General features: G+C 40.1%; 1 protein-coding gene across 8 annotated transcripts in view; it reads right to left on the minus strand.

Annotated features, from left to right (window-relative positions):
• Positions 1 to 8,613: 8,613 nt before the first annotated feature.
• Positions 8,614 to 13,877, minus strand: part of trappc13 (trafficking protein particle complex subunit 13) — an 87,711-nt gene continuing 82,447 nt past the window's right edge. For 4 of the 8 annotated variants that reach the window (XM_041190236.1, XM_041190219.1, XM_041190200.1 and 1 more), the window contains 2 exons: positions 11,601 to 11,748; positions 8,614 to 9,416 (listed from right to left, as the gene is read on the minus strand). In XM_041190236.1, coding sequence (XP_041046170.1) covers positions 9,309 to 9,416; positions 11,601 to 11,748 — 256 coding nt within the window. In that variant the 3' untranslated portion in view covers positions 8,614 to 9,308. Of the gene's footprint in view, positions 9,417 to 11,600; positions 11,752 to 13,877 lie in introns of all 8 variants that reach the window. The other 4 variants (XM_041190227.1, XM_041190211.1, XM_041190192.1 and 1 more) reach the window with 1 other exon arrangement.

Genomic DNA, 13,877 nt, shown 5'->3' on the forward strand with positions numbered 1-13,877 from the left:
CATTCTCTCTCATCGCCTCAGCCGTCATCAGTGCACCACTGCTTCACATGCTCATTGCAAAGAGTTACAGACCTTCAGCCATCTCTGGACTTTCAGGTCTCTCTCTTTAAATCTGCTTCCTGCAGCTTTTTGTCCTTTAAGCTTGAAACTTGGAGCTTTCCTCTGCTCCTCACTCTTAACAGGACTTTTTCCAGGTTCCTGTCCTTCCTTTGACTAGAAGGTCTTCTTGGGACTTTCTCCTTTAGTTTGGAATTTGTTATTGGTCCCTTTTCATGTCCTGCCTGTCCTGGTACCTTCTTCCAAGTGAACTCAAACTGATTTCAACTGCTCTGCCTGTGTGTGTGGGTGGGGCCTGCCTAGTTTTTTCTACTCTCATGTTTGCTTTAACTTCTCCCCGAGAGTCATAAAAGTTCCTAGGTGATACAGTAATTAATTGTAATACACACTGCCACTCATTTTAAATTATCTAATTGTATTTCCCTTCATGAGCACATAGTCTAATCCCAATTTCCAGTTAGGTGCCTATGCCCTTAATATTACTCTTTTTCAAGCAACTGTCTAAAGCCCTTTGAAAAAAATATCTTACCATTAGAGAGTCTTGCACCAAACACACAGTCTTTAAAGTAAATGTACAATGCAGATCTGTCTTCATGGTTTAAAATATTTGCTAATAAAAGTTTAATGACTGTCTCCCTCCTTTATTTAAAGTGATCAATGTGAGACAAGTTTGGTTCTTAGTCCAATAATCTATTTTGTCTTTTCACTGTTGCAATATTTACAGAGTATCAGTTTTATAATGATAACCATTTCTATCTTACACCATAAACTCAAAATGCTAAGCAGAGCATATCAAATATGTTAGAAATTGGTGTCGAATTATAAAACCTTAAGATTCTGCAGAATGTCAAGACCTTAATCTAAACAGGATACCTGACATCTGTTTGAACATTACCTGTAGCTCTGACAACAGTCAGAATTGGAGTCTAGATTACACAAGCCTTTGCCATTTCATGTCTTCTATTTGATTGACTAGGAATGATGCAGCTATACTAAATTTAAAAAAGACTCTCCAATTAGATGTGAAACCTTTAGTGTGAAATATTCAATGTTCATCTGTGTAAATAAGTGCCTGAATTTCTAGTTAGATAACATGTTCTAAATATTTTTGTTGAAATTTTTACATTACTTTTGGTTCCTGCCTCTAATCTTACCTACCCAGCACTGCTACACAGCCCACTCTTCCATTGCTCCAATGCTCAAAGTTCCTAGGTGATACAGTAATTAATTGTAATACACACTGCCACTCATTTTAATTATCTAATTGTGTTTCATACACATCAACAGATTACTGTATAAGGAGGTAACTTTCTCCAGCACAACAGGTCGTAGCGTAGGCAAAAACATCCCATCTTCATTTACTTTTCTGTAAATGATTGAGATATTTCGAGTAAAAGTTTCTACATTGTAACTTCACTAGAATGGGACATGCATTGTAAGCACTTTCATTTATAAAATATCTTTATGCTAATCTGTTTCTGTTTTTGTTTTGGACAAATCAAGTATGTGATCTTTGATATGCCTACATTTTTATGCTGTCAATTAAAATGCTAACCCCCTTTTCTTCAAACTTGCGTGGCTTACTACACTAATTTGTATATTAAAATTATTTTTCAACATTTTCCATATGTTGCTAAGTCAAATGAGTAAGAAAACGTCCTGTACTTTTTTAAGTGTCATTTTTGATAGGGTACGGGTCAAAGTGGAGAAGAAAGGCAGAATTATTGGTAAATATTTATATTCTTCACATTCTACATTAGGAAACCCATCTCAAGCATTGTTCACATTCTGATGATGCCCATATGGCTCTGTCGTGCAGCTTCATTAAACGTACTTTCCTTGGTTGACGTAGAACAGTTGTGCACTGAGCAATGCAATTATAAGCAATCAGCCTAGGGAATGGGAAAGGATGCCTGGAAGATCCTTTAGTCTTGTGTTCAGCAAAAGTTTAGTAACCTGCTCACATCCATATTATTGTATGAACCAGTACGCTCAAGGCCTTTTGTAATCAGTGGGCACTGTAGTTTTCATTGAACAATAGATCAGAATAAATATTTAGTTTGCATTAACAACTTTAAGCGAGATCCAGACAAATTAAGATTAATTTTACTGATGCCCTCCTAAAGGGACTCCTGTAGCACTGACTTTTGTCTGAGGACACTGGAGTTCCCAATACCGATCTCTATTGGACCAACTAAAATAGGTATATTCCTTTTAGCAGGTTGAAGATTTTGGATGATCTCTTAATCTTTTTCCAAAGAAAACCAGCTCACGTCTGCAAATCAAGCTTCATAATTTTGAGCCCTCTGCATATTGTATTCATTCGTCATTGAGCCACTTTCCACATTGATGTACTTTTGAAAGTAAAGTGCATAAAGTTATACACTAAAACTGTGGCCTTACAAAGATCAATGTAGAGCTACTGTAAGCACAGGCTTTGTTGGATTCACTGTACAAAGGCAATTTGTCCTAAGCCCAATCATCTTTAGCTGTTTCACCAATGACCTTCCTTCCATCATAAGGTCAGAACTGGGGATGTTCGTTGATGATCGCACAATGTTCAGCACCATTCACAGCTCCTCAAAAGCAGTCCATGTTCAAATGCATCAAGACCTGGACAATATCCAGGCTTGAGCTGACAAGTGGCAAGTAATATTCGTGCCACACAAGTGCCAGGCAATAACCATCAACAAGAGAGAATCTAACCATCGCCCCTGGATGTTCAATGGCATTACCATCGCTGAATTCCCCATTATCAACATCCTGGAGGGTTACCATTGGCTAGAAACTGAACTGGACTAGCCACATAAATACCGTGGCTACAAGAGTAGGTCAGAGGTTAGGAATCCTGTGACAAGTAACTCACCTCCTGACTCCACAAAGCCTGTCCACCATCTGCAAGGCACAAGTCAGGAGTGTAATGGAATACGCTCCACTTTCCCAGATGAGTGCAGCTCCAACAATACTCAAGAAGCTTGACACCCGAGGGCAAAGCAGTCTGCTTGATTGGCACCTGATCCACAAACAGTCACTCCTTCCACCACCTAAGCACAGTGGCAGCCATGTGTATCATCTACAAGGTGCATTGCAGAAACTTACCAAGGCTCCTTAGGTAGCACCTTCCAAACGCACAACCATTACCATCTGGAAGGACAAGGGCAGCAGGCACATGGGAACACCACCCCGGGCATTCCCCTCCGAGCCACTCATCATCCTGACTTGGAAATTTATCGCTGTTCCTTCACTGTCACTGGGTCAAAATCCTGGAACTCCCTACAGTACTGTGGGTATACCTACACCACATGGATAGCAGCGGTTCAAGAAGGCAGCTCACCACTACCTTCTCAAGGGCAATTAGGGATGGGCAATAGATGTTGGCCTAGCCAGCCATGCCCACATCCCATGAATGAATAAATTTTTTAAAATCCTTAAGCATACCCATCATGTGCTTCTGTATATTCTTAAGTAGGAAGCACCATATTAACATTGTGTTTAGGCTAAAATATGTAGCTGAATTTATCTACAAGGAATATTTCACAGAAAGTAAAGAATAGAGCAAGTAACCAGCAGTATAATACTCAACTGAAATGAAACAAAAGAAGTTCAAAATCTGTTTTTTTATATAATTTAACAGGGTCTTGTATGAATATACATGGATGCTGGACATCACTAAACCTAAAGTAGGCAAGAAACAAGCACACCCATCCTAGGACTGTTGCCAATATTTACTGCTGTCTTTTTTTGAAATAGAAGATGGGTACTAGGCAGAACAAACTGATTCTATTTTGTTAATTAGAATGTTAATTACCTATGCCATTCACATACACTTGGTCTGAATGGAAGCTCTGCTTTTGTGTAACCTATGATTTTAATTCAATACCCTTGAGATAAATAATAGTTGATAGTCTTATTGCTAATAAATCAATAACTGGATGTTTTCAGTATGCGATTGTCAGCTAATTCATTACCTTTTATCTTTTTTATTGGTGAACTCTTGTAAATGCAATTTAATATTTCAGCAATATTCTTACAATCATCCATATTAAAACATCTGTAATTCCTTAATCCATGTATTACTTCTGGTGCGAGTAATGGGACTAGGCTCTTAGTCTATGGAGCACAATTCTACTTTCTATCTCAGCAACCTGAAGAACATCTTTTTACTTGAGGCAGCATGCACCAGCTATGTTTAAAGATCATATTTAGCCCTAGACTAACGTTAGACTAACTCCTAGCACAAATGCCAATGTTGGTTCAAGCAGTATGTTGCTTGCATCTGGCATAATGTTATTACATGTTAATTCCTCTTGTAAGGAACACAAAATGCAAATTTCAGTTGTAAAGTTTTGTCTAATGGAAATATGATCCAGATCATACTATAATTCCTAGACTACTTTATCAGACTCTAATGTTTTCTTTAAGTTCACTCATTCATGGAATTTTATTGCCAATCCCTAATTGCCCTTGGTCAGAGGGCATTTTTAAGAGTCACCCTGTAGGCCAGGGTGAGGATGGCAGATTTCCATCCCTAAAGGGCATTATTGAACCAGATGGGCTTTCACAATAATTGACAATGATTTCATGGTCATCATTAGACTTTCAATTCCAGATATTTATTTAATTCAAATTTCACCATCTGCCATGGTGGGATTCAAACCCGGGCTCCTAGAACATTACCCGGGGTCTCTGGATTACCAGTCCAGTGACAATACCAGTACACCACCACCTCCCATCTCATCCCATCTGCAAATGTGACCGACTCACTCAAATTTCAAAATTCAGATGGTTCATACAGATCAAAAAAGTTGGAAGCCCCAGTACTGATCACGGAGACATCCTACTCAGTACATTTTTGCTCCCCTGACAAACTATAAATTTTTATTTGAGAGTTTCTGTATTCTTTCCAGTGGCTTCCTGTCTAAAATTGTGGATTTTGTTTTCATATTTCACGATATTATTAATTTAATTAGGGTGATGTTTCATTGTAAAAAAATGGTTATTCACGTTTTTTATATAATAAATTAATTGGGAAAGTGGAGAGAAATATTAATTTGGAGGCAATTTACTTAACTGTGCAAGTGAATAGATAAAGAATTACAATTTGTGTTAAAATGTGCAAGTTATTAACATGATTGCCCAAAAAAGGCTATATACCATTATTGAGTGAAATGAGATATCAGAATGCAGGGTCAAGTGCCTATAGTCAAGCAATCATTAATTCTACAAAGTAGACTCATCAACATTTACAGCATAGGAGGCCGCCATTCGGTCCATCGCGTTCACACCGGTCAACAAAGATCTGACTGCACTAATCCCATTTTCCAGCGCTTGGCCCATAGCTCTGGAGGCTATGGCAACATAAGTGAATATCTAAATACTTCTTAAATATTACAAGGGTTTCCCTCTTAGCCTTCTACCTCTTACCTTAAATCTAGGTCCCCTATTGACCCCTCTATTAATGGAAGAAGTGCCTTCCTATCCACCCTATCGATGCCCCTCAATCTTATACAGTTCTATCAGGTCCCCTCTCAACCTTTGCTGCTCCAAAGAAAACAACTCCAGCCTATCCAATCTTTCCTCATAGCTCAGACCATCCAGCCCAGGCAGCATCCTGGTAAATTTCCTCTGCACCCTCTCCTGTGCAATCACATCCTTCCAATCATGTGACCAGAACTGCACACAGCACACTGTGGCCTAACCAGCGTTTTATACAGTTCCAGCATAACCTCCCAGCTCTTGTATTCTATGCCTCAGTTAATAAAGGCAAGTATCCCATATGCTTTATTAACCATCGTATCTACCTGCCCTGCTACCTCAGGGGTCTGCGGATACGCACACCAAGGCCCCTCTGATCTTCAGTACTTCCCAGGGTCCCATCATTCATAATGTAATCCCTTCCCTTGTTAACCCTCCCCCAGTGCATTACCTCACACTTTTCCAGGTTGAATTCCATTTGCCCCTGCTTTGCCCAGTCCATTGATATCATCCTGCAGTTCACGGTTATCCTCCTCACTATTCAGCACTCTACCAATTTTTGTGTCATCCGCGAACTTCTTGATCATAAGCCCTACATTCAAGTCCAAATAATTTATGTACACCACAAACAGCAAGGGCCCCAGCACAGAGCCCTGCGGAACCCCACCAGAAACAGACTTCTAGTCACAGAGACATCCCTCTACCATCACCCTCTGCTTCCTGCCTCTCAGCCAATTTTGGATCCAAAATGCCACTTTACCTTGGATCCCATGGGCTCTTATTTTCTTCACCAGTCTGCCATGAGGGACCTTATCAAAAGCATTGCTAAAGTCCATGTAGACCATAGGAAATGCATTATCCTCATCAACGCTCCTGGTTACCTCCTCAAAAAATGATTGTTTTGATGATCCTTCCAAAGATATTGTCCCTCCCCACTGTTATAATTGATTCCTTGATCAATATTGCAACCCCCCCCTCCTCTTCTATCCCGCTATTGCGTCTGAATACCCTATAACCAGGAATGCTGAGCTGTCAATCTTGCCCCTTTAGCCAAGTCTTGGTCATATTCCTCAGGCTCCTTGCATTAAAATATATTCCATTTAGCTTTACTAAACTCACTTCCTCCTTATCTAGCCTATGTTTCCTCTGTTTCCAGACTCACTTCACTTACTAGTGTTTTAACTGCTAATTCCATCTCAGCTTCTCTCCCCTCTGAACTACTTTTCAGGATCCCACCCCCTGCCAATTTAGTTTAAGTCCACCCCAACAGCACTAGCAAACCACCCCGCAAGGATGTTTGTCCTGTTTCCGTTCAGATGTAACCCATGCAACTTGTACAGGTTTATTTCACAATTTTTTTGATAATATGGACATCCCATCTCTAATGTCTGACTCCATGGTAAAATACTAAAGGCAATTAAATCCATGCAAAGTATTGAGGCACCAGGACCTGATGGATTTCCAATAGAATTTTATAAAATATCACAGCTTTTTTCCATTATTATTGTCTCTGTTTTCTGAATGCTTTCTCTCTAAAATGTCCTCTCCTACGCTGTGTGAGGAATCTTTGTCTATTCTTTTAAAGAGGATAAGGATTCTCTACATTGCAGTTCATACTGGCCTATTTCCCTTTCAAATGCGGATGTCAAGATATTAGCTAAAGCCTTAGCCCACCGTCTTGAACCTGTCCTTCCATCTATTATCTCTCCTGACCAGACAGGTTTTATACAGAGCAGGCAATCCTTCACTAATTTAAGGTGTCTTTTCAATATTATTTATACACATTCAACTATTCGTCTCCTTGAGGTTCTTACAACTACGGATGCAGAAAAGGCATTGATAGAGTGGAGTGGGCTACCTTTTTTTCATTCTTCAAAAATTTTATTTGGATCCATTTTTATAAAAGGGATAAAACTTTTGTATTCCTCACTGGTTACTTCAGTTCGAATAATATCCACTCTAAACTCTTTTAACCCCATTGAGGTACCAGACAGGTCCCCTTCCCCCACCCCTGCCTACATTATTGCTTATGAGCCCCTGGCAATTCCACTGCAGACCTGTGGAAATAGGGTGGAGTGTCAAGCAGAAACTCTCCCATATTTGCTGATGGACTGCTTCTTTACATGGATAAAAACAAAAAAACTGCGGATGCTGGAAATCCAAAACAAAAACAGAATTAGCTGGAAAAACTCAGCAGGTCTGGCAGCATCGGCGGAGAAGAAAAGAGTTGACGTTTCGAGTCCTCATGACCCTTCGACAGAACTTGAGTGCGAGTCCAAGAAAGAGTTGAAATATAAGCTGGTTTAAGGTGTGTGTGTGTGTGTGTGTGTGTGTGTGTGTGTGTGTGTGTGTGGGGGGGGGGGGGGGGGGGGGGGGGGGGGGCGGAGAGAGAGAGAGAGAGAGAGAAATGGAGGGGGGATGTGGTTGTAGGGACAAACAAGCAGTGATAGAAGCAGATCATCAAAAGATGTCAACAACAATAGAACAAAAGAACACATAGGTGTTAAAGTTGGTGATATTATCGAAACGAATGTGCTAATTAAGAATGGATGGTAGGGCACACACCCCGTCATCAAATTTTTAAAAATTCAATTATGTTCATTAGCAATGAAGTACCCTTTACAAATCCATGTTGGTTCTCTCTAATCAGCTCAGTCACGCTGTCCTTAGTCATAGATTCCAATAACTATACATTCCTCAAAAATAGGTAAGTGAAGTTAAAAAACCAATCCCCAACGCCCCAAACCTTCTTTCTCTGTTTTCTGGTAAGGGAGGTAGGGTGTGAAAAAGGAACAAGGGAGGGAAAGGTATTCAACATTTTCAGGGCAGTTATAAAGTTTTAAACTCCAGCCTAACATTTCATATGTTACTGGCAGCCACACAATGTGCCCAAGCTCCCAACACAAATTAGGTGTGGACAGTTGTCACTTGATATCTGTCCACAATATACAACGTGACCAAGAATAAAACTAAAAGAAACGATGATCATTAAAAAGTTTTAGTCATACTGACAGTCACCATTATTCTAACTGTGAAACAGTTATTTTTTTTTCAGGAAGCGATATACTGGAGACCATTTTGTTAAGTACATTTAAAGCTTTATTACATGTGCATAAAATTAAAAACATGTTTGAACAAATATTTTAAAAAAAAACTCTGGATGTTATGCTCATCAGCATGAAACCTCACTTGGTGCTGGGGAAAGGACCACTTTCCATCTCAGGCAACATGAAGCACACACAGATTAGATTTTGCATAGATAGATGCAAAGTAAAGCACCCTCTACCATGCCTTCACAATACGTTTCAGCTCCATTCTCAGAAATGCACTTAATTTCTGCACCTTTGTGACAATTTTCCATTTCACATACTCTTTGGTCTCATTGAATAAGATGACCAATTTAGTGACAAATAGCAGTTTCGTGTTGTAGGTTTATATCCAATAAGAAATTGATTGAGACTGTCCAAACTTAATTAATGCAAGACCTCTTCAGCCAGCTATCAGAGAATACTGCCATCTCATCAATCTGCATTGGAGTTGAAAGTAGGTCCCAGAGGTGCGAGGGGCAGTGCATCAATTGACTCAGTCTCAAGTTAATATTTCCCAATAGATGGTAGTGTCAGCAGATCTTTTAAAATTATAAAATCTTCACATGTTTTGGTTTATATGAATATGGTGATAAGTCTTTCGATAGTGAAAAAGCAGGTCACATCATTAAAACAACCATTGGTCCAGAGCTAACCACAGGAAGGGAACACGAATACTAGAAGATGCTTCTAGCTTTCTGGTTTTAGGTGTGAAAAGACCACACATACTTGTGCAATATCATCGTACTCGTAAGTTCTTTTTAAAAACGTATCCATCAGTCTCAATCCTGAAATACTCTGAAAAGAGAAATGAACAAAATTAAGTTGTAGGAAGTGTAGACAAAATATAAATAGAGTATCACTGAAGGAAACTGCAAAGTTGGTTTATTTAAAATTATTAAAAGGCAGTGTTCGTATTTGGTTGCAAACATAACACAAATTGTGTTGAAATATCGCACAATGTTTGCTTGTGACAGATGGAAGTGATACATAGATATCCTGGCTCTTCAAACAAAATGTTATTTTTCATTAAAACAGGATCCCTTTACCAATGAAGCAATGAAGAGTTAAACAGGAAACAAAATCAAACCGAGGGACAGATGCAATATATCCAGTATATATTGTGCTCCTGTTTTACAGCTGGTACAATTTCACTGATTTGTGAATATAACAAGGGTGCCTGTTTCTTTCAGCTGTGGTTCAGTGATAACACTCTTACCTCAGAGTTTGAACATTGAGAGTTCAATTTCCACTTCCTGAGCACAAAATCTAGGCAATCACTCCAGGGCAGACCCTGGGCTGTTGCACTGTCAGAGGTGCCGTCTGCCATTAAAATCAAACCTCTGTCTGCCTTTAGGTGGACATAAAAGATTCCATGGAACTACTTCAAAGAGCAGGGCAGTTATCCCTGGTGTCCTGGCCAATGCATTTCCCTCAATAAACATCACTAAAACAGATTATCCAATTATCATCACATTGCTGTTTGTAGGAACTTACTATACAGATAGGCTGCACATTTTTTATATTACAACAGTGACTATATTTCCAAAGGTACCTCATTGGCTGTAAAGCACTTTGGGATGTCGTGTTTGAGAAAGATGCCAGATAATTACAAGTCTTTCTTTCCACTGAGAAAAAAGTGCTTTCCTCATCCTTGCCAACATTTGTCAAAACCAGAAGGAATAATTTCAAAATTGAAAATAAAGTACAATGTAATATGCATGGTACTGTGCTGAAAGTGACAGATTCTAGATTAAAAACTCCAAAATCTAGCAAATATTGCAAACATACAGTTTTGTAGATCGTGAAAAACAATAATCAACTTTAAAAATGACTGTACTTAAACACGATTATGAATTAGCTTTAGTAATTTACATTGCTGACATCGTTTAATGAAACTGATCCAAAAAGCCATGAGTACATTAATAGAACTGGTTATACAATGAGCAATTAAATTGTTTCTGGAAACAGAATAAACTTCACCCCTTACATACTGAGGCTGAGGTTTACCCTTTGTACATTTGCGAGCCCACCATTTTTTATTAAAATGAATGGAAGGAAATTGTGATGAGCAGATACAATGTATATTCTTCCCAACTGTTGACAATTTTGAGTAAAGCCTAATTTTAACATCCAAAATACAACAACATATGATATAAAACTTTATCATAATGAGGTATCCTAAGGTGCTTCACAGGAGCATTTTAAAACAAAGTACAAAACTGAACCACATTAAGAGATATTAGGTCAGATGACCAAAAGCTTGGTCAAAGAAATAGGTTTTAAGGAGTGTCTTAAAGGAGTAAAGCAAGGTGGAGAGATGGACAGGTGTAGGGATGGTATTCAAACCCTGGCATCGAGGCAATTAAAGGCATGACCACCAATAGTGGAGCAATTAAAATTAGGAATGCACAGGAGGACAGACTTAGAAGAGTGCAGATATTGCAGAGGGTTGAGGGGCTGGAGGAGATTACAGAGATAGGGAGGGGCAAAGCCTTGGAGGTATTTGAAACCAAGAATGAGAATTTTAAAATCAAGACATTGCTTGACCAGGAGCCAATGTAGGTCACCGAGCATAGGGATGATTGGGTAGCACAGTTTTGGATGACCTCAAATTTATGGAGGGTAGAACATGGTAGACTATCAGGAATGCTTTGGAATAATTGAGTCTAGAGGTAACAAGGACACGAAATGAGGGTTTCAGCAGATGAGCTGAGACAGGGGCAAAGTCAGGATATGTTATAAAGATGGGAATAGGCAGTCTTAGCAATAGCATGATTATGAGGATAGAAGGTCAGCTCAGGATCAAATGTGACACCAGGTGGACTTAATGTGAACAGGTGGACTTAATCTCAGACTGTTGCCAGGGAGAGGGATGACTGGGTAGCTGAGTTTGGACCAAAATCGAAAGCAAATTTGTCAAAGCTATTTCATAAAATAAACTTCCCCTCTTTGGCAGCTCTTTTCAATCATAGAATTTACCTGTAACCCTTGCAAGGAGGCCAATAGCTTAAGTGCAAGATGTAGAGAAGAATTTGGACTCAATTTTCCTAGCTGTCTTCCTGAAATGCCACACCAGTGGATTGCATTTGTATTGCACATTTCAAGCACCAGATCCATTGTCCTCTCACTGCTAGAGAAAGAAAAACTGAATGAGACGGCTTAGTACACTATCGCAGAAATTTTGCTATATAAACATCTGAGTCATTTTCACATGACGGTGGTCAGCCTGAGCCTTTTATCAGTACAACAATGCCAAATCTAAATATGCCAAAACCCAGGAATTCTGTGAAATGCAGCATATTCATAGTAAAGATGTTACACAAGGTAACTTATATACAAGTTGTTGTCTAGTATGCAGCTCATGTAGGATATCATTTGTGATTGTGATAAGAACTGCTTCAGTACTGTGTCAGGGCAGAAACCTGATTGGAGGAATCTGAACACGGAGTTCCAGAAAACATGGCCTTGGACTTGGGAAGTAACAACACATTCAAGAACTTTGGAGAGGAAAAGGCAGTTGGAGGTGGGGCAGTAGTTTACAAGGATGGTAAGTCAAGGGTTGTTTATATTTGAGGTGGTGGTGATGCCAGCAGATCTGAAGGAGAGAGGGAGAACACTTGTTTATTGGAAATAGGGTCAAGGGAGTAGGCGCTTCTTGTGGGAAAAATGAGCTTGGAGAGGGCATGAAGAGACTTAGGAGAGATACTGGAGAAAGCTGAGAGTTCAGGGTTAAGGCAGTGTGGAGGAGGAGGTTTGGCCAAATGGGCTACTGGAAGGGAAGGGTGCGGCAGAGGCAACTGATCGGATGATCTCAATCTTAATTACAAAGTCGTCCATGAGATCCTGACATTTATTGTTGAGGTGAGGCTGCAGCAGAGAGGAGAGGAGTTTAATATGATTTGTAGTAGAGAAAAACTGGGGTTGCGTCTGCTTTCCAGGATGATCCTGGAACAGTGAGCAGATTTAGCAGATGAGAACTGGACCCAACAGTGCTTCATGTGGTCTAGCCTGATCTGGCGGTGGATGGCTAAAACAGTTGTTAGTCGTATCCTCTCAAATCTGTGCTTCATGGACTCCAATGAGTATTGGCCCAAGCTGTTCAACATTTTAGTAAGATAAGCCCCTCATCCCAGAAATGAGTCGACTGAACCTTCTCTGTACTGCTTCTAACGCAATTATGGGGAAGGGATTTCCCCTCGTAGGATGGGTGCAGCACAGTGTGTGTGTGTGTGTGGTGGAGGGGGGGGGTTGCTGGGAGCGGCTGCACAACAATCCGCGCCCGCGATTGGGTCCTGACCGTGATTTCATGTTGGATGGCCAATTAACAACCAGCCAGCGAGGGTTAGGGGGGTGGGGATGGAGGAGGGCGACCGGTGCAGGTGCGGAGGAGCAGGCAGTCAAAGCTCCCTGAAGGCAGAGAGCTGCCTCAGGGAGCTGAAGATTTCTAACATTCAAAATAAAGGTTTTAAAATTAAGGTAAACATGTTCCCTCATGTGACTCTGTCATATGAGCAGGGGCATGTTAAAAACAAGATTAAAATTTTTATTTTATTTTTAATTAACATCAGAAACCTCATCCCACCTGTGGATGAGGTTTCCTCAAAAATCCAAAGCCATTTGGCCTTTTTGCCCGCCGCCAACCATAAGGCTAGACAGGCAGGAAAAAATTCATTTTTTATTAATGGGCTTAATTGTCACCGGGTGCGCTGCCGACTCCCACGTGCGCCCACTGACCGAAATATCGCACGAGTGCGCGATGACTTTGGGATGCTCGCCCAACGTTCTCACGTGCTATTTCATGCTTGTGCATGTCAGGCGCACACCCGTACGCACAGCTGAAAATCCAGCCCTATATCTTTTTCCAAATAATGAGCCCAAATCTGTACATAGTATTCCAGATGTGGTCTCCCCAAAGCCCTGTACAGCTGCAGTAAAACTTCCTACTTTTTTTTATATTCCATACCCCTTGCAATAAATGGCAACATACCATTTGCCTTCCTAATCACTTGCTGTATGTGCATACTAACTTTGAGATTCATGTAGCAGGACACCCAGGTCCCTCTGCACCAAGTTCTCCAACTCTCTCCATTTAATTATACTGCTTTTCTATTCTTCCAGCCAAAGTTCACATTTTCCCACATTTCCCAAATCTCGTTTCCTAATTCAGTTTTACGCGATCTACTTTTATTCAGGTTTAAAACACTAGTCTTAGGTTCCCACTTCTTCCTTACAAACTGAACATGAAATTCTATTATG

Source organism: Carcharodon carcharias, chromosome 1 (genome assembly GCF_017639515.1).
Source record: "Carcharodon carcharias isolate sCarCar2 chromosome 1, sCarCar2.pri, whole genome shotgun sequence".
Taxonomy (NCBI): domain Eukaryota; kingdom Metazoa; phylum Chordata; class Chondrichthyes; order Lamniformes; family Lamnidae; genus Carcharodon; species Carcharodon carcharias.